Source organism: Perognathus longimembris, chromosome 14 (genome assembly GCF_023159225.1).
Source record: "Perognathus longimembris pacificus isolate PPM17 chromosome 14, ASM2315922v1, whole genome shotgun sequence".
NCBI lineage: Eukaryota > Metazoa > Chordata > Mammalia > Rodentia > Heteromyidae > Perognathus > Perognathus longimembris.
Window position 1 is genome coordinate 59,266,118 of NC_063174.1, and position 18,510 is coordinate 59,284,627.

General features: G+C 49.1%; 1 protein-coding gene and 1 long non-coding RNA gene across 2 annotated transcripts in view; one reads left to right on the plus strand and one right to left on the minus strand.

Annotated features, from left to right (window-relative positions):
- Positions 1-1,163: 1,163 nt before the first annotated feature.
- Positions 1,164-18,510, plus strand: part of Yy1 (YY1 transcription factor) — a 32,725-nt gene continuing 15,378 nt past the window's right edge. Inside the window, exons 1-2 of the mRNA XM_048362097.1 lie at positions 1,164-2,014; positions 17,904-18,066. Of these exons, the coding sequence (XP_048218054.1) occupies positions 1,324-2,014; positions 17,904-18,066 (854 nt within the window). The 5' untranslated portion in view covers positions 1,164-1,323. The remainder of the gene's footprint in view (positions 2,015-17,903; positions 18,067-18,510) is intronic.
- Positions 5,985-18,492, minus strand: LOC125363100. The gene is made up of 3 exons (XR_007213171.1): positions 18,359-18,492; positions 12,688-12,697; positions 5,985-6,005 (listed from the first exon to the last, which is right to left on the minus strand). It is a non-coding gene; the product is annotated as an uncharacterized LOC125363100 (long non-coding RNA).

An 18,510-nucleotide genomic window follows, 5' to 3' on the forward strand; every position in this document is an offset into this window, starting at 1 on the left:
GCGGCGAGGAGCACTGCTCCAGAGGACATCTGGAAGCGACGAGGGCGTTCCGGAGAGCTCGCCGAGCCGCGGCAGTTCGGAGACCCGCGGGGACACGACACAGGCACCAACGGTTCCGCCTCCGGTTTCCGCGGGTCCCAGAAGAATAACGGAACTGCTCCCTCCCAACGGTGGGCCCGCGCCCCGCGCGTCGCTTCCGCCGCCGCCGCCGCCGCCGCCCCCGCCCCGCGCGCGCTGGCCTCGGCTCGCGGGGTCCCCGGGCTCAGCCCCGCCGCCGCCGCTCGCCCCGAAGCCGGACGCCAGCGGCGAACGCCGCCCGACGCAAAACAAAACAAAAGCCAAGCGCAGGCGTTTCTCGTCAGGACAGACTTTATTGGGCGACGGGGCCGCCGCACGCGCTGGCCGCACCCGGCACGGTCCCCGGGCAACCCACCAGCCCGTCCGCCCCGTCCTTCCGCCCCTGCGGCTCGGCGCCCGCGCGGGCTGCTCACCGGCTTCCGAGGCGTAGGCTGCGCCCGGCACTTCCCAGCTCCCCGAGGGCTGCTCGGAGCCCGAGCGGAGGCTTCATCTCCGTCGCCCCAAGCTGGGGGAGGGTGGGGGGGGGGGGGGAAGAAAAACACTGGCGCGCGACGCGGAGCGCCGGGAGGCGGCGGCGGCGACGGCGCCGCCGCGCTGACGTCACACGCCGCCGCGGCCCAGCCAGTGCGCGTGGGGGCCGCCCCGACCCCTGTCCCAGCGGCCCCAATCCGGGAGGAGCCCGGCTGAGTGGGCGGGGCCTCTGCGGCGAGCGCGGCGTTCCTATTGGCGCAGCGCGAGAAGCCAGGGCGCGGGAGAGCAAGTGAAAGCGAGGTGGGGGCGGGCCGAGGCCAGCGCGGAAGTCTCGCGAGGCCGAGCCCGAGCGGAGTGTGGCGGCGGCGGCGGCGGCGGCGAGATCTGGGCTTGGGTTGAGGAGTTGGTATTTGTGTGGAAGGAGGCGGAGGCTCGAGGAAGAGGGAAGCGGGGAGCCGGCCCGGAGGGCGGGAGGAGGCGCGGCCAGGGCGGGCGGCCGCGGCGAGGCCGGGCGAGGCCCCGACGAGCGAGGCGGGCAGCGGGACGAGCAGCGGCCGAGCGAGCGCGGGGCGCACCGAGCGAGGGAGGCGGGGAGGCCCGCCGCCGCCGCCGCGCCCGCCCCTTCCCCCGCCGCCCGCCCCCTCTCCCCCCCCCCCGCCCGCTCGCCGCCTTCCTCCCTCTGCCTGCCTTCCCCACGGCCGGCCGCCTCCTCGCCCGCCCGCCCGCAGCCCCGGAGCCCAGGCCGCCGCGGCCGTGGCGGCGGAACTCTCAGCCATGGCCTCGGGCGACACCCTCTACATCGCCACGGACGGCTCGGAGATGCCGGCCGAGATCGTGGAGCTGCACGAGATCGAGGTGGAGACCATCCCGGTGGAGACGATCGAGACCACGGTGGTGGGCGAGGAGGAAGAGGAGGACGACGAGGACGAGGACGGCGGCGGCGGGGACCACGGCGGCGGGGGCGGCCACGGGCACGCCGGCCACCACCACCACCACCATCACCACCACCACCACCACCACCCGCCCATGATCGCCCTGCAGCCCCTGGTCACCGACGACCCGACCCAGGTGCACCACCACCAGGAGGTGATCCTGGTGCAGACGCGCGAGGAGGTGGTGGGCGGCGACGACTCGGACGGGCTGCGCGCCGAGGACGGCTTCGAGGACCAGATCCTCATCCCGGTGCCGGCGCCGGCCGGCGGCGACGACGACTACATCGAGCAGACCCTGGTGACGGTGGCGGCGGCCGGCAAGAGCGGCGGCGGCGGCGGCGGCTCCTCGTCGGGCGGCGGCCGCGTCAAGAAGGGCGGCGGCAAGAAGAGCGGCAAGAAGAGTTACCTGGGCGGCGGGGCCGGCGCGGCGGGCGGCGGCGGCGGCGCCGACCCGGGCAACAAGAAGTGGGAGCAGAAGCAGGTGCAGATCAAGACCCTGGAGGGCGAGTTCTCGGTCACTATGTGGTCCTCAGGTGAGCGCCGGCCAGCGCGCCGCGGCCGGGGATGTTTTTGTTTTGAAGGGAAGCCATGTTTTATGTGTGTGATGGGCGCCGCCATCTTCTCCGCCCGGGCAAGTATGGCGGCCCCAAAAGATGGCGGCGGCGGGGGCGGCGGGCCGCGAAGATGGCGGCGGCGGCGGCGGGGGAGGGGCGGCGCCGCCCGGCTAGGCCGCAATGGCGTAGTTGGTGCGCGGAGCGGCGGCGGCGGGGGAGGGGCCGCCCGCCCCAACGGACGAGCCGCGGGCCCGTTGTGGGCGCCGCCCCCACCCCGCGCCGGGGCCCGGGCGGACGCGGCGGGCGTTGGCGGGGGGCCGCGGCGCGGGGCCGGGGGGGGGGGGGGACGGGACGCGCCGCGACGCGCGCGGTTCCCCCGCCGTCCTCTGGAGGGCGTCGCGGCCCGGCCCGCCCGGCCCCGCCCCGCCCGGGCCTCCGCCGGGACCTGGCAGGAGGGGGCGGCGCCGCTGGACCCCGCCCGGCCGCGCGGGGTCACGCTGCCCCCCGGGCCGGCGCCGCGGCGGGGCGGGACTTGGTGCCGCACGTCGGGCTCGCGTGTGCGGGGCTCGGCGGCGGTTGGAGGCTGCGCTACTGCGCCCTTCCGCGGAGGCCGGCCCCGCGCGCTCCCCGCCGCCGCGGGCCCGAGCCGGCGGGACGGACGGAAGTGCGCAGCGTCCCGGCGCGGCCCCCGGCTGGCTCTCGGCGTCCGGGGGAAGTCGCGGGGGGCTGCTTTGTCCTCAGTGGCCGGGCTCCCTGCAAAGGGGCCGGTTCGGCTTGCGAAGCGGTGGCCGTTCACCACCGAACTAATAAAAGTGGGGTAGTTTGTCTCTCGGCGCCTTTTATTTTGTGGAAGTCCTGTTTCCGCCGTGGAAAGGAAAAACTTTGGTCGACTAGTGTCTTGTGCGTTTGCTTTACTGTCCTCCCAGCTTTTGACGGAGGCCAGGAAGAGCAGGACGGGAGTCTATCTGCCTGTGTAGCGACTTCTGTTTTCACTTAGAAGGCTGGCTTCTACCGTTCACCTGGGTCTTTGCTAGCTAATTTAGCACCTGTGATTAAACTTGTGGGTTCGAGGTAGACCCGTTCCCCCCCATGCTTCAAAATACGGTTTGGCTTTTGATGATTAGAGTATTGTCAAGATTCAGAAGGATGAATGGAATAGAAGATGATGTTGGACTGCAAGGCTGCTCTGGTTAAACCAGTGCGTGTGAGATACACTAAAGCTGGCCCATCTGTGACTGAGGATTGAGCAAAGCGGAAGTCTAGTAGGTAGTGCCTGTGAGTTCCTGGTTAGGCCCCTTGGCAGTTTGAGGTTAGCAGAACTTTTGTGTTGACTTGAAACGAGAGTAGCCCGTGCCCAAGAATTACCACACAATACCTATTGTGTGTGTATGTTTGTAGTTCGCAGCGGCTGCATGCTGTTGAAATTAAAGGCCCTGGTTTTCCACTAAAAGGATTGGATTAAGAAAAGGTGGTGAGGTTGTTGATGACTTTGCCAAATTAAGGCTACCATTTCAGTGTAGGTATTTATATAAAGGCTTATTGATTCTGTAAAGCTAAGTTTAACTCATACATGACATTGTCATGATGGTTTTACAATAATTTAGAAAACCAGCATATTTGAAGGTTCTCCATTTGATCTTCCCAAATGTTAACCTGCTTTTGCAAGCCTGGAACATTTAGAAGATTAATAGTGTGTAGAGACTCTGGTTAGAGAAGGGAGGGGTCGATGAACTAGGTTAATCTACAATTATGACAGGACTTAAAGTGCAAACCTATTCCAGTCTTGACAGCCTTTGTAGTGTGGTGTGTAAGAGAACACAAAAGGGGTTGGGTTTGATGGCAGTAACATGGGTGGCCTGTGTGCTCAGTGGTGATGGTGAAGTCTTTCTTGGCCTGTGGTTTGCCATTATTACTAGGAGAGAAACTAGTTTGTAATCAACTGTGCATGTTCTACATTCAAATTCTGAAATTTTAATCCTCAAAACTGAAATAGGATAAGAAATGAAGTCAAAACAGGTTTTGTTTTGGTTTTTGGTGGTTTTTTTTTTTTTTGGTACATTGTGTGTGTGTGTGCGTGTGCGTGCTGTTGATAGGCAAGTATTAACTGCTTTCCTATAGTGGATCTAACTGGATCCTACATGTGAGAGTTTTGGCTACTGGGGCCGAGCAGTCATGGAGAATTAGGAGTGTGTCCTACATGATTTCAAAGAGCTAGAAGTTCCCCATTCCTGATCACTGAACTAATCCCTCAGATTGGAATGAATTGTGAAGCCAGTTTTGCATTGAAGCACCTAAATGTATTGAAGTCCTTATAAACATAGTTATACAGGCAGGCTATACTCAAGACACTAGTTACTTTCTGATTGATGGCTCTTGGTTTAAAAAACAAAACAAGGGGCTGGGAATGTGGCTTAGTGGTAGAGTGCTTGCCTAGCATTCAAGAAGCCCTGGGTTTGAGTCCTCAGTACCACATGGACAGAAAAAGCTGGAAGTGGCACTGTGGCTCAAGTGGCAGAGTGCTAGCCTTGAGCAAAAGAATTTGCTCAGGGATAGTGCCCAGGCCCTGAGTTGAAGCCCCAGGACCAGCCTAAACAAACAGCAGGTTAGTGGGAGTCATTATATTCCCTGGAACAAGATTTGGGTTTGTTGGGTCTCTGCTTGTGTGCCATCATCCTGAACTTGTACAGTATTCTGTGTGTGGCTAGATACTTGAACAAAGCAGTAGCAAGGTTGTCTTATCCTCAGATTGTGCAGCTGTTATTGCTATCTACCTCCTCCCCCCCAAAAAAACACACCTTGATTTCTCTCAGCAGTCACTCTATCTCTACTCCCATTTGTGGTCATGGAGTCTGAACCAAGGGCTGGGGCTTGATAGGTAACTTTACCTCTTTCTAGACATTTGGTTACAAATATGTGGCCCTTTGCATCTATCTGAGAAGAACTCAGTGGTGTTGCTGAGCTTTCCTTCAAGGCTGGCCCTCTATCACTTGACTCACAGCTTCTTCATTTCTGTTTTTTTGGTAGCTAATTGGAGAGGCGAGTCTCAAACCAAGATCCTCAGATCTGAGCTTCCTGAGCAGCTTTGGTTTACAGGCATGAATCACCTGTTTTTATTATTCTCTCTCCTCTTCTTTCTCTTTTCTCTCCTCTCTCTTCTCTCCTCCCCCCCCCCCCCATGCAGGCACACACACAGTCCTGGGGCTTGAACTAGGGCCTGAGCACTGTCCCTGAGCTTCTTTGGCTCACTTGAGCCACAGCCCCCCTTCCAGCCTTTTCTGTTTATGTGGTATTGAGGAATTGAACCTAGGGTTTCATGCATGCTAGGCAAGGCAAGCACAGTGCCACAAAGCCACGTTTCTAGCTGTTTTTATTATTCTTAATCAGCTACAGTTGGGCGGATGTTTACTTGAGGATGTATAATAGATGAACATTTCAATATTGACAGATTTATTAAGGCACAGTGTTAATATATTTTCTACTTATCGCTATTACATAGGAATGAATTTGCTTTCGCTTGTAATTGGCACTAGAAAATACGCTTAACTAAAGCAGTAGGTTGAGTAGGGAAGCAGTGGTCAAACAGGATTTAAAACATTCTGTTTTGAGAGGGACTTAGGTAGCGTTAAAATCTTGAGGTTTTGTGTGGTCAGAAATTGTGGCCTTTAATATTGTAGTGCTTTGTGTTTGGTTGATTAAAACATCTTAAGACCTGAAAACCTTTGGTGTAAAATTGGGAAGAAAATCAAAATGTATTAATTTTTTTCTCAATTCTTTTTTTTTTTTTTTTGCCAGTCTTTGAACTCAGGGCCTGAGCACTGTCCCTGGCTTCTTTTTTACTCAAGGCTCGCACTCTACCACTTGAGCCACAGCACCATTTCCGGCTTTTTCTACATATGTGGTGCTGAGGAATCGAACCCAGGGCTTCATGTATACAAGCCGAGCACCTTACCATTAGGCCATATTCCCAGCCCTTTTTCTCAGCTCTATGCGCTCAGTAAATTCAGGCTTACTGGTTTATGACTTTGCCATTCATTTGTGGGATTTTCTTCTCATTTATAGCGTGATAAATATTTTACTAAGTGGAGATTCCATAATCAAAAGTTTCAATGAAGCCAAGCCCCAAAAGGCCTCCAAAGTAGATGCCTCAACTACATGGCCTGCATTACAGAGCAGCCTTAGTCTTAAGATCTCGTATCCTGATCTGGGAGCCTCAGCTTACAGGGAAGCCTCATTCAGTGCTAAGACTTTTCCCTAGTAGCCTTTCCTTTTTCCCTCCCTGGCAGAAAAATCCTATCAGGAAAAGGTCAGGAAATGCTATAAGTAGCATTTCAGGCCTTTGGAAGAGAGTACCTTTAAAACAAAAAGCCATGTGTACCCCTACCTAGATGGTTTCTTACAAAAGGCATTTCTGTTTACTACTTGTTTTAGAAGTCTGTCTAGGAAGTTCAGTTATTTAAGAACTAGGAAATTAAGGCTCATACAGTTTTAGCAAAAACAGTTATACTGAATGCTTTTTGGGGAGCGGAAGATGCTGGAACTAGGGCTTGAACACTCAGGGCCTGGGTGCTGTTCTTGGGCTTTTTTGCTCAAGGGCACTGTACCATCTGAGTCACTTCCAGCCTTTTGGTAGTTAATTATAGATAAGAGTTTGGTAGAGCCGGCCCTGGTGGCTCACACCTGTGAGCCAGAATCAAGGTTTAAAGCCAACCCCGAGCAGGAAAGTCTGTGAGACTTATCTCCAATAAATTACAAAAAAAAAAAACAAAAAACAAAAAAAAAACCCTAGAAGTGGCACTGTGGCTTAAGTGGTAGAATGCTGGCCTTTAGCCGAAGAGCTCAGGGACAGCACTCATGTCTACCAAAAAAAAAAAAGTCTCATAGACTTTCCTGCCCGGGCTGGCTTCAAACTTTGAATCTAAGGTCTCAGCCTCCTAGGTAGCTAGAATTAGAGGTGTGAGACACTCAGCACCTGGCAGCACAGAGCATTCTTAGGGTCTTCATTCTTTTGTTCAGTTCCTGATTGTTTCTGTCGTCTTAGTACATCCAACAGGAAGAGGAAATTGAATATTGGTAATTGAATACTGATAAATGGATTATTTACTGGTAAGTTGTGTTCTATAGTTGTATCATGAAAATATCCAAACTGTATTTTTAAAATTTGGCACCATAAACTTCATGACTTAGATGTTGAAAATAAAATTATTTCATTTCTGTTAGTTGAATATTAGGAAATAGCAGAGGAATCTTGAACATTAGTTTCCTAAGGTCTTGAACATCAGTTGACTATGGTATAGGTTTATACTTTCATTTGCTCAGTAGAGTTTAATTACAGTAGAGTTTAATTCTAAGTGTCATGTGTTGGGGGGCGGTGATGAGCTCTTGGTTTGGGAGGGGAGCAGTATTTATGATTAAACTCAAGACCCTTCTAATGCCAGGCAAGTACTCTGCCACTGAGCTACAACCCCAGCCCTGTGATTTTCAGTAGCGGTGAGTTTTAAGTGGTTTCAGGGAAATAGCCAGTTACAGCAAAGTATTTCCTCTAAAGGGCACTGGGCAAAGTATGAGATCTTAGGGTGGCTTTTGACCTTGGGAGTTTTGTGAATTGTTCCTCCCCCACACTGGAGATTCAACTTGACTCATGCATTAAGCCTGCATTGCTTTACTGGGGAGCCACACCCCAGCACTATGTTCTTTTTCATTACCTTACATTAGTTATACAGAGGGAAATTTCACTGTTTCATTTCCATACCTGTTCTCCCATTTTCAGTCTTTACAAATGACTATATACTATAGAAGTACTTCCTCAGTGCCGTGGGAGAGCCTGGGCAGCGATGGCAAAGCCCTCTCACCACTAACCATCCAGCGACTTAAGACTCCGTGGTGACTTCTGGTGTGGCTATTTGCAGGTGGTTAAAGTGTGTCATCAATATTGCTTAAGTTAAGTAGGGATAAGGATCTTCTGTTGTAGTGTCTGGTTCACCCTCTTTTAAAGAATTGAACTCTGAATAGTTCTCGAGACATGAATGAACAAATGGGTGAAAGTTGTACTATAAGGTAGAACCATGGCATAGAGACCAAAATATCATTCTGGTTTCTTTGTACATAGATGGAAGAAAGGTAGTACAGTTGGTGGCGAAAGGTAGAGGATTCTGTCTGAGAATAGTGTGGCCTGTAGAAGCACTTCTAGATCCGAATCCTGGATCTACCTCTTAACTGTGTTTGGCACTTTTTTTTGGTGGGGGGGGGCGGGGTGTCGGTCATGGGCCTTGAACTCTGGGCCTGGGGGCTGTCCCTGAGCTCTTCAGCTCAAGGCTAGCCACTCTATCTACCACTTTGAGCTGCAGCTCCACTTCTGGTTTTTTGGTGGTTATTTGGAGAGAAGTCTCTTGGACTTGCCTGCTCGGGCTGGCTTTGAATGGCGATCCTCAGATCCCAACTTCCTGAGTAGCTACGATGACAGGCCTGAGCCAGTGGCGCACAGCTGTGTTTGGCACGTCTAAAACTAACTCTTCAGCCAAAACCATAGAGTTTGATAGGTTAAGGATTTTGTTTGGGTTGAGCATTGTGGCAGTTGCTAGCAACTTAAAGGATCATCCTGTCCTGTTCCCCCTCCCCCCTTTTTGTGCCAGTTTGGGGGCTTGAACTCTGGACCTGGGCACTGTCTTTAAGCTTTTTTGTTAAAGGCTAGCACTACCACAGCTCACTTCTGGCTTACTGATGGTTAACTGGAGATGAGAGTCTCATGGACTTTCCTGCCTGGCTGCTTGGAACCAGGAATCTTAGACCTCAGCTTCCTGAGTAGATGGGATTATAGGTGTGAGCCACTGGTGCCTGCCTGGATAGTTTTTTAAGATCCTCATTTCATGTGAAACATCCTGGATCTGAGTTTTGCTTGTTGTGTACTAGTAATGTCCAGATCTTGAGCACTCTTCCATTTCGGTGAAGGTTCAAGTGATGATAGAAGCGAATAGTGTCTCTTATCAAAAGTGAACCCAGCTTGGGCACTATTGGCTCACACCTGTATTCCTAGCTACTCAGGAGGCTAAGATCTGAGGATCACAGTTTGAAGCCAGCCTAGGCAGGAAAGTCAATGAGACTCTTTATCTCCAGTCAACCACCAGCAAACCTGAAGTGTGCAGCTCAAAGTGGTAGAGAGCTAGACTTGAGCAAAAGAGCTCAGGGACAGTGCTCAAGGCCCTGACAGGGTTCAAGACCCTTGACCAATTTTTTTTAAGTGAGCCAGAATGGCTTATGATGGAAGATGTTGGGAAACAAAATGTAGCCCATTACATATATGTATGTACGTAAATACTTGCATGCATAAATAGGTTGATAAAAATTAAACCAAGATCACAAGAAACAGATGTAAGCATTGTAATGGTTAACACAATGAGCTTCCTGGCATCAAGATTAAAACAGGAAGTAAGGGACTAGGGGCCTGGCTTCAGTGGTTGAGCACTTAGTGGGCATGAGGCTCTCAGTTCAAACTGCAATACCTTCTAACCAAGATGTAAAAAAAACCCAACAAAGTTCTAAGAAGGGCAAGGTGTACTGTCACACACCTGGGAAGATTGTGGTCTGAGGCTGTCTTCAGCATGTGAAGCAAGAGATAGATATTATCTTAAGTGACAAGGAACTGGAGGTATGGTTCGTGTGGTAGAGCACCAGCTATGGCGGAAAAGGCCAAGTGGTGGGAGCATGAGGCCAAGTTCAAGCGCCAGTACCAACACAGGTGTGCGTGTGCGTGCACACACCATGAAGCCGTGCTCGCCGAAGCTGGTAGGGCGCACCTGTCTTGGTAGGCTATGTAGGAGGGTTTTGATGCCAGCCAGGGCCACATGACAAGACCGTTACCTTAGAAAGGAATAGCTTTCATTAGAACTGAAAAAAAAAAAAGAACTCTTCTGAGTCTGGGTGAAGGTGGCTTAGCAATAGATTCCTTACCTGGCCAGGCCCCAGGCTCTCTAGAACAGTGGGAAGGAGAAAAAAGGTCAACTTGATTCATGTAGGAAAGGGACCCTGAAAGACAGTCATTAAAATTTCTTGATTTCCCATGTTTTTCACGTGATTACTACGTTGTTGATTTTTAAGAACCATTAAGCCTAATCTAGAATTAAGTACTTTGTTAGAACACTCTAATCTGAACTGCAAAGGTTTAAAATAGAGGGGAAAAACTGTACTAGATTCAGTGAAATGGAGTAAATTTTTTTTTCTTTTGTGCTGGGGCTTGAACTCAGTTTGAGTTATGGCTTAGTTTTTGCTCAAGGTTGCCACTCTACCTTTGGACTGTAGCTCTACTTCCTGCTTTTTGGTGGTTAATTGGAGATGTGGGTCCTTGAGCTTTCTAACTGGGCTGGCTTTGAATTAGGAGCCTCAAAACTCCACTTCCTGAGTAGCTAGGATTACTGGTGTGAGCCACTAGCACCTGGCCTCAAGGGTTCTTGTTTTGTTTTTTAATAGCTCGAAGATGCCCAGATCCTAATTTCTCTAAATGTAACCTTACTTGCAGGTGTGATAAAACTAAGGCTTTTCAGGTGGGCAGTGGGCCCTAAATGTGATCACACAGGTGTTCTTGTATTCCCCAGAGGGAGACTTGACTGCGGAAGAGGAAATAGTAGGTGGAGTGAAGATGACTGGAGATGTTACAAGCCAAGGAATGAAGACAGCCTTCAGCAGCTCTAAGGAAAGGCAAGGGGCCAAGGTTCTCCCTTACATGGCCCTCATGACTTCAGCTTATGCACATTCTCCTGAACTTGAGAAATTTAAGTTATTTTATGCCATCAACTTGGGTGGTGGTTTGTTACATATTGGAACAGGAAACTAAGGTATATTAGCATCCTCTGTGTACTTTGGCCTGCAGGTAGCTGGCACATCTCTCTCTACATTCCAGGCCTTGAGGTCATTGCCAAACAGTTTTAAGACTTACTGTTCTTTCCCCTCAAACTTAGGAGGAAAGGGAGGTAGAATAAAGATTTGTTTGCATACCCTGTGCAATTTCCCAGACATAATAGTTGGCATTTAACATGCTGTCAGGGTTATAAACTTGGTGGTATTCTTACTGTTTAGTACGTGAAACAACAGCTGAGGGACTGGAATGAGAGAGAAACCTGTGGAGGAAAAGTCTTGTTCTGGGTATTGGAAAGTGGGTTGTGGGAGAAAGAATGTCTTGTTTGTTAGGTTCTTATCAGCATGCAGACAGGAGACTCCAGGGGTGTGTCTGTGTCTGTCTGACTGACTTCTAGATCTGTAGAAGACTCCCACCCAGCCTTTCCCTGCTGTTCCTTAACTATGCCTTATAGTCTGCAGATGGTTTTGAGTCTCTTGCTTTACCTCTCAAATTAGACTGACGTAGGAGCTGAAGAGCTGGGAAGACAGGCATGGGCCAAAGACTTGTTTATATACTTTGTTGAACTTTTGGGTTGTTCCATATGTGTAAAAATGTTTTATATAAGAGTGGTAAGAGTGAATGATTGTATTGCCTTTATAGATGGTGTTTAGATTTTGTTTCTCTATGTCTTTCTGTTTAAGGTTATTTAGCTTTGTTCTGGTTCAAGGTCATTTACTGTTTCACTGAAATAATCCACAGTTTTGCCTTGAAGTTTCCAACAGGATGTGCTCCCATCCCCCTCAATCCCGGACTCCCCCCCACCCCCAACCCCTCCCCTCTTGAATCAGTGACTTGCATTCTAAGGACCTTAGTTTAGTTTGCCTTGGCCAGTTGTGTTCTGGTAATTATATACATATTAAGTTGGAATGGTTATAGAAACCCATTGCAGTGAAACTGCAAATGAGAATCCTACCCTCAGAAGGAACTCCAGTGTGAAACACTGAATTAAGTTTCAAGGCAGGTTTAGGTCTTAACTTGCTACCTCAATGTGTTCCCATTGTACTAGATAGAAATGGAGATTCAAAGTGGACCAGCTGTCACAATAAAAAGAATGTAATAGCCAGTACAGAAAGACCAGGTCCCAGCTCTGAGGAGGAAGAGGCAATACGATTTCATGAGTTTGGAGGTCAGCCTTGTGCTACATAATGTGAGATTGTCTCAGAAACAGTCTTTTGGGGCTGGGAAACATGGCTTAGTGGTAGAGCGCTTGCCTAGCATGCATGAGCCTCAGTGCCACATAAACAGAAGTGGTGCTATGGCTCAAGTGGTAGAGTGCTAGCCTCGAGCAAAAGAAGATCAGGGAGAGCACCCAGTCCCTGAGTTCCAGCCCCAGGACTGGCAAAATAAATAAATAAATAAATAAATAAACCTCAAAATAAAAACAGTCTGTTGGGCTGAGATGGCTCATGCTTGTAATCCTAACTACTCAGGAGGCTGAGATCTGACCGTCACAGTTCAAAGCCAGCATAGGCATGAACGTCCATGAGACTTATCTCCACTTAGCCACTAGAAAACCAGACGTGGCACTGTGGCTCAAGTGGTAGAGAGCTAGCCTTGAGCTGAAGAGCTTAGGGACAGTGCCAAGGCCCAGAGTTCAAGCCCCACAGCTGACAAAAACAAAAAAAATAGCCAATCTTCTGGTTTTTTGTTTGTTTGTTTGTTTGTTTGAAACAAAAATCCTACTGTCTCTGCCTCCTGCGTGCTAGAATGATGGACACACCGCCACACCTTATTAAGAGGGACTTTGAAAGGAGTGCCTGGGCACCATCCCTTATCTCTTTTACCCAAGACTCATGCTCTACCACTGAGCCACAGCTCCACTTAGGGCTTTTTGGTAATTTATTGGAGACAAGAATCTCAGTTTCCTGCCAGACCTGGCTTCAAATCAGATCTCAGCCTTCTGAGTAGCTAGGATTGTGGGCGTGAACCACCAGCATCCAGCCACTTTTGGCATTTTGGCTGCTTGGAGATAACTGTCCGGTAGACTTTCCTGCCCAGCCTGTCTTGAAACCCCAATTCTTAGATCTCAGCTTTCTGATTGAGACACTAGTGCCGTCCCCCCCTTTGGGGGGGGTGAGGGGGTGGTAGTGTTTAGGGGATTAAACTGATTGCTGCATGCTTGCTGGCAGAGGACTATACTTTTGCCTGGGCTGGACTCAGACTGCAGTCCTACCTCTGCCTGCTGAGTGGGTAGGATTGCAGATAGAAGAGCTGCCATACTTGTATCAGAAGCTCCATCTTTTGTCACTTCTCTTTTGGTCTTCACAATTCTGTTATTTTTAACTGGTTTTTAATTGAGTTTTGCAAATTAACTGTGGTGCTTATTAAGGAATAAGTCATAAACACGTCATAATAGGAAGCTATTATATATGTATAATGTGAGAACATACAACTACAGCAAGTCACTAGCATTGTTTAGAAAGGTATGATAGCAAACTCTACATTCCTTGTCTGTTCTTGGGACATGCTGTAGTTACTGTGCACCACTTTGACTTAGAGTATTACTGATTAAAATTTTGTTACATGGAGCAATTGTTTCTTTTCTCTCTGGACATAGCTCTCTGGTGGTCTTTGCAGTTGCTTTCCTTATTTCATCATTGAAATTGCCTTTGGTTTCAGTTAGATGCTCCTTCATATGTCTGTGATTATAAATGCATTCTACTTGCCAGTGTTTCCTGTGTTCTCTCCAATCTAGGTAGTGCTATGTCTTCTACTTGTCATTTCTTTAGCACATGACTGTACTGTACACCAAGAGATAGGAGCAAGAAGTATGCCTTCAGCCTGGGATTCCTTTATGCATCTTCCCCCCACTCCTTATGTCTTTGTATCTCTCCCTCTCTCTCTCTTGCTCTTCTTTCTCCTCCCTCCCCCATTCTCTTTTCCTCTTCCCCTTCCTTCTTTGCTCCCCTCCCCCCCTTCTCTTTCCCTGACAATACTGGAGGTTGAACTCAGGGCCGCAAACCTACTGTCTGGAGAGCCATCCCTTTTAAGCCTAAATTTTTTGATGATTAATTTAATTTTTTGTTGTGGTGGTTGGTCCGTTGGGCTTGAATTTAGGGAGTGGGCGCTGTCCCTGAGCTCTTTTTTTTCAAGGCTTGTACTCTTCCACTTTGAGCCACAGCTTCACTCTCAATTTTCCAGTGGTTAATTGGGGCTAAGAATCTCACAACTTTCCTGCCTGGCCTGGCTTTGGACCTCAAGCCCCCCAGATCTCGGCCTCTGGAGTGGCTAGGATTACAGGCGTGAGCCACCAGCACCCAGCTGGGGATGGAGTTTTAGGAGTTTTCTGCCTAGGTTGGCTTCAAGCCACAGACCTCAGCCTCTGGAGTAACTTGGATTCCAGGTAGGAGCCACAGTCCCCTGGCCATCTGACTATTGAATTAACTGCTGATTTGGTGGGTTAAGATACTAGGTATTTTAGGAGGTGTTTTAGGTACTGAGGCCAGTGCTGCGGAGGCTCAAGTAGTGGTAGAGGGCCTGCCCAACAAAGTAAAATTTATAGTAAATACCCTAGGCAGGATGGGTGGCCTGTTCCTGTAGTCCCAGATAGTCAGGAGGTGTATTAAGATTCAAGGACAGCTCATCTCAGTCAGCCAGTTAGGTGAAGCGGTAGACACCTGTGGTCTTAGCTACTCAGAGGGAGGGCATAGAGGGGAGCGGAGCATCACTGTCTAATAAGACTGTCCTTGGACAACTCCAGCGTATTCTTCTGCACCCTGGTTGTAGACTTCCAGTCTCAAAAATGTGAACAGGAAATGTAGGAGCCACCAGTTTGTGGTACTTTGGTTTTTGATGTTTAGAGTAGAGTAAGGCACCTTTGCCGGCAAGTTTTCAGGTAGGTAGCAATGACTCAGTTTTGCTGTCATCCCTAAAACAGAATTACTAACTTTCCATGAAGAAAAAGGTGCTTCCCCACCCCTCCCCATGTGATTCTGTACCACTTGGAAGTTCTGCTATTGTAGCTGTTGTGCCTAGGTCAGAGAAACGGAAGATCAAAAGGGAATTCATTCACAGGAATGGCAGACCTGGGAATGGGAGTGATGGGAAACATCACCTTGTACCTGACAATGGGTAACCACCAGTTTTCATTAATGCATCTCCTTCTTCTGTGTGTGCATGATAATCTGTGTGCATCATTGCTCATTCTTCTTTGTTCCTCAAGAGACAGTCATGCTTAATAGTCAGGTATGTGTCATGCCACTGGGTTAGATTTCTGAGAGTTCATAATTCTCACTGGTTAACTGATGTCCATAACATTGCTTATTTCATAGGGAGGTGTGTACAGTAAAGTTAAAGTGTTGCCTACAAGTGGACATCCAAGGGTCTCACGCTTATAATCTTGGCTATTCAGAAGGCTGAGATCTGGCAATGGTGGTTTGAAGCCAGCTCAAACAGGAAAGATAGAGACACTCATCTCCAGTTACCCAACAAAAAGCCAGAAGTGGAGGTGTGGCTCAAGGGATAGAGTGCTAACCTTGAGGGGAAAAGCTCTGGGACAGCACCTAGTCCTTAAGCTCAAGCTTCAGCTTCTGCATGTTCCCGTGGGGGGGGGGGGGGAGCGCGGAGGTCTGTGCCACACCCACACAGGCTGGCTATATAGTCTATTTTAACTCAAATAAATTGAATTATTTATTTATTGCTTGCCAGTCCTGGGCCTTGGACTCAGGGCCTGAGCACTGTCCCTGGCTTCCTTTTGCTCAAGGCTAGCACCCTGCCACTTGAGCCACAGCGCCACTTCTGGCCGTTTTGTATATATGTGGTGCTGGGGAGGCAAGCACTGTTGCTAGTAGGCCATATCCCCAGCCCTAGTCTATATTCTTTATAGTAACTAGGAAGAAGAATACGGGAAGAATCATTTCAAGTTCAAAAATTGTATCCTGTGTTTTTGGTGGGGTTTTTTTTTTTGTTTTTTGTTTTTTTGCCAGTCCTGGGGTTTGATCTTCATGTATGCAAGGCAAGCATTCTACCACTAGGCCCTATTCCCAGCCCATATCCTGTGTTTTGTTGTTGTTGAGAGTGGAAAATTTAGTAATGGTTGCTTCAGTCAAATGAGCATCATTGTGCCTTTGCCTCTTCTTTTTATTTACATAGGTTTTGGTAGTGCCTTCAATTGTAGATTTTGTTTTATTTTGTTTTGTGGTTGAATTTGTTTCTATTTTGTCTTTTAAATACCTAGTAGAAAGATAATAGGAAGTAAGAGGTGGACAAGCCACTATGCCTTTGGAAGATGTACTTCATGAAATGAAGTTTATGGAGAAGCTGAAACTTTAGCATTTAAAATTATGAGGGAGGCATTCATTTTCTCCCTTTAAGCATCTAAGGAGTAGAAGGCTGTATTTGACCTCCTAGACACTTCCCTTCTAGCTCAGTGAAAGACCAACAAAAACTCAACGAGTTCTTAGAATCTCTTAGTCTTATTATCAGTAAGTAAGCTAGGGAGTCAGAGCAAAAATAAGAATGGGAGACAGGGGTGGTGGAGTCATTAGTCCCTTAGAGGAGTGGACTTAGCTCTGAAGGCCCACATTAGGGAGAAGAGAGGAGGAAGGGGGAGGGGCAGGAACTTGGTTTTTTTGGAATACCCCCTACCAGGTAGGCACTTGTAAGTTAACCTGGGAGAATATAATGCAAGACTGAATGTTAAGGTGGAACTGGGCAGCACAGCCCAGAAGGCCATGTTGAAGGGCTGCGCCATAGATGATGGACAGGATCCTGTGTGTAGGACATAGCAGATTGTATGAGACCACATTGCTTTTAAACCTGCTAGGTTGAGGGTATAGAGAGACTTACACTTAGCCGTGTCTGTCATAGGCTCTTTTTTTTTTTTTGCCAGTCCTGGGCCTTGGACTCAGGACTTGAGCACTGTCCCTGGCTTCTTTTTGCTCAAGGCTAGCACTCTGCCACTTGGGCCACAGAGCCACTTCTGGCCATTTTCTTTTCTTTTTTTTTTTTTTTGGCCGGTCCTGGGCCTTGGACTCAGGGCCTGAGCACTGTCCCTGGCTTCTTCCCGCTCAAGGCTAGCACTCTGCCACTTGAGCCACAGCGCCGCTTCTGGCCGTTTTTTCTGTATATGTGGTGCTGGGGAATCAAACCTAGGGCCTCGTGTATCCGAGGCAGGCACTCTTGCCCACTAGGCTATATCCCCAGCCCCCTGTCATAGGCTCTTTGACAACACATTTACTGAAGGGTAATTATTATCTGTAAATTTTGAGAAAGGCTGTGCTGTGAATACATAGGATCAAAATTGACCAACTTCCCTGTTTTTTCTTGGAGCCTGCAATCTAATGGAAGAGGCCTTGCAGCTATGAGTTTATTGGGTGGGCCATAGGGCATTGTAGGAAAGAGCAAAGAGAGGCTGAAGGACTAAGAGTTTGGAGGCCCACTACAAGGTACAAGCTGGGAGGCCAGAGTTCATCCATGGAACTCAGTTGCTAGTTAGGCAGGAATGTATGTGACAAGTAAAAGGCAGAACAGTGAGAAGTGAAGCCAGTTAAGAGTGGGCTGAGCCTGAAAAGTAAAGGGACAAGACACTGATGGTGCTGATGCTGAGTCTAAAGGGGAACACTGCTGTGAAAGTCCATGGGGTTTTGACACAGAATGTGGACAGTTGTTTACAGGGAGAAACATGAAACCAAAAGATGGAGGACAGAGCAACAGGTTCAGAAAGTAAGGCACACTGGACGCTGATGGCTCACGCTACTCAGGGAGGTGAGGATCATGGTTCAAAGCCAGCCCAGGCAAGAAAATCCATGAGACTTATCTCCAATTAACTACCAGAATAGCTGGAGATGGAGCTGTGGCTCAAGTGGTAGAGTGCTGGCCTTGAGTGCAAAAGCCCAGGGACAGTGTGTAAGCCCTGAGTTCAAGCCCTATGATTGGCACCAAAACAAAAAAGAAACTAAGCTGATAACTGTAAATGCCTTTTGGAGAACATACCTAGTGAATGCAGTTTTTATACTTCGTAATTTTTCTCATGTGTTTCAGATGAAAAAAAAGATATTGACCATGAGACGGTGGTTGAAGAACAGATCATTGGAGAGAACTCGCCTCCTGATTATTCAGAATATATGACGGGCAAGAAACTCCCTCCTGGAGGGATACCTGGCATTGACCTTTCAGATCCTAAGCAGCTAGCAGAATTTGCGAGGTAAGTTACAGAACTTCCCTTTCTTATCATATAATAGTAAGTGCTTGAGTCTTGCTAGCTTATCACAATGGTGAGTTGTATTCTTTTTCTAGGGACACCTAGAAAAAGCCAGTGTTACACTTATTAATAATATAACTGTACCATTAATGGGAGTGGCAGCATTTAAAATCCTTACAGTAAGATGAGGCGAATCCTCTGAAATTACAACACTGACATTGTTTATTAGCAATACAGTTGGACACAATTTGCCTTGAGGGGAGTGTCCTCATGCTGCCTCTTGGACTCCGCCCACCTTTTAACCTGGGTGTGCTGAGTGCCTCAGTGCAGAAGCCAGGGTGTGCCCTCGAGTAAATCCTAGCTGACTGCAGGACAGAAAGAACTGCACCAGTTCGCAGTTGTGGTGTGTCATCAGCTAAGCGCTTAGTGTTTTATTAAGTTGGCATG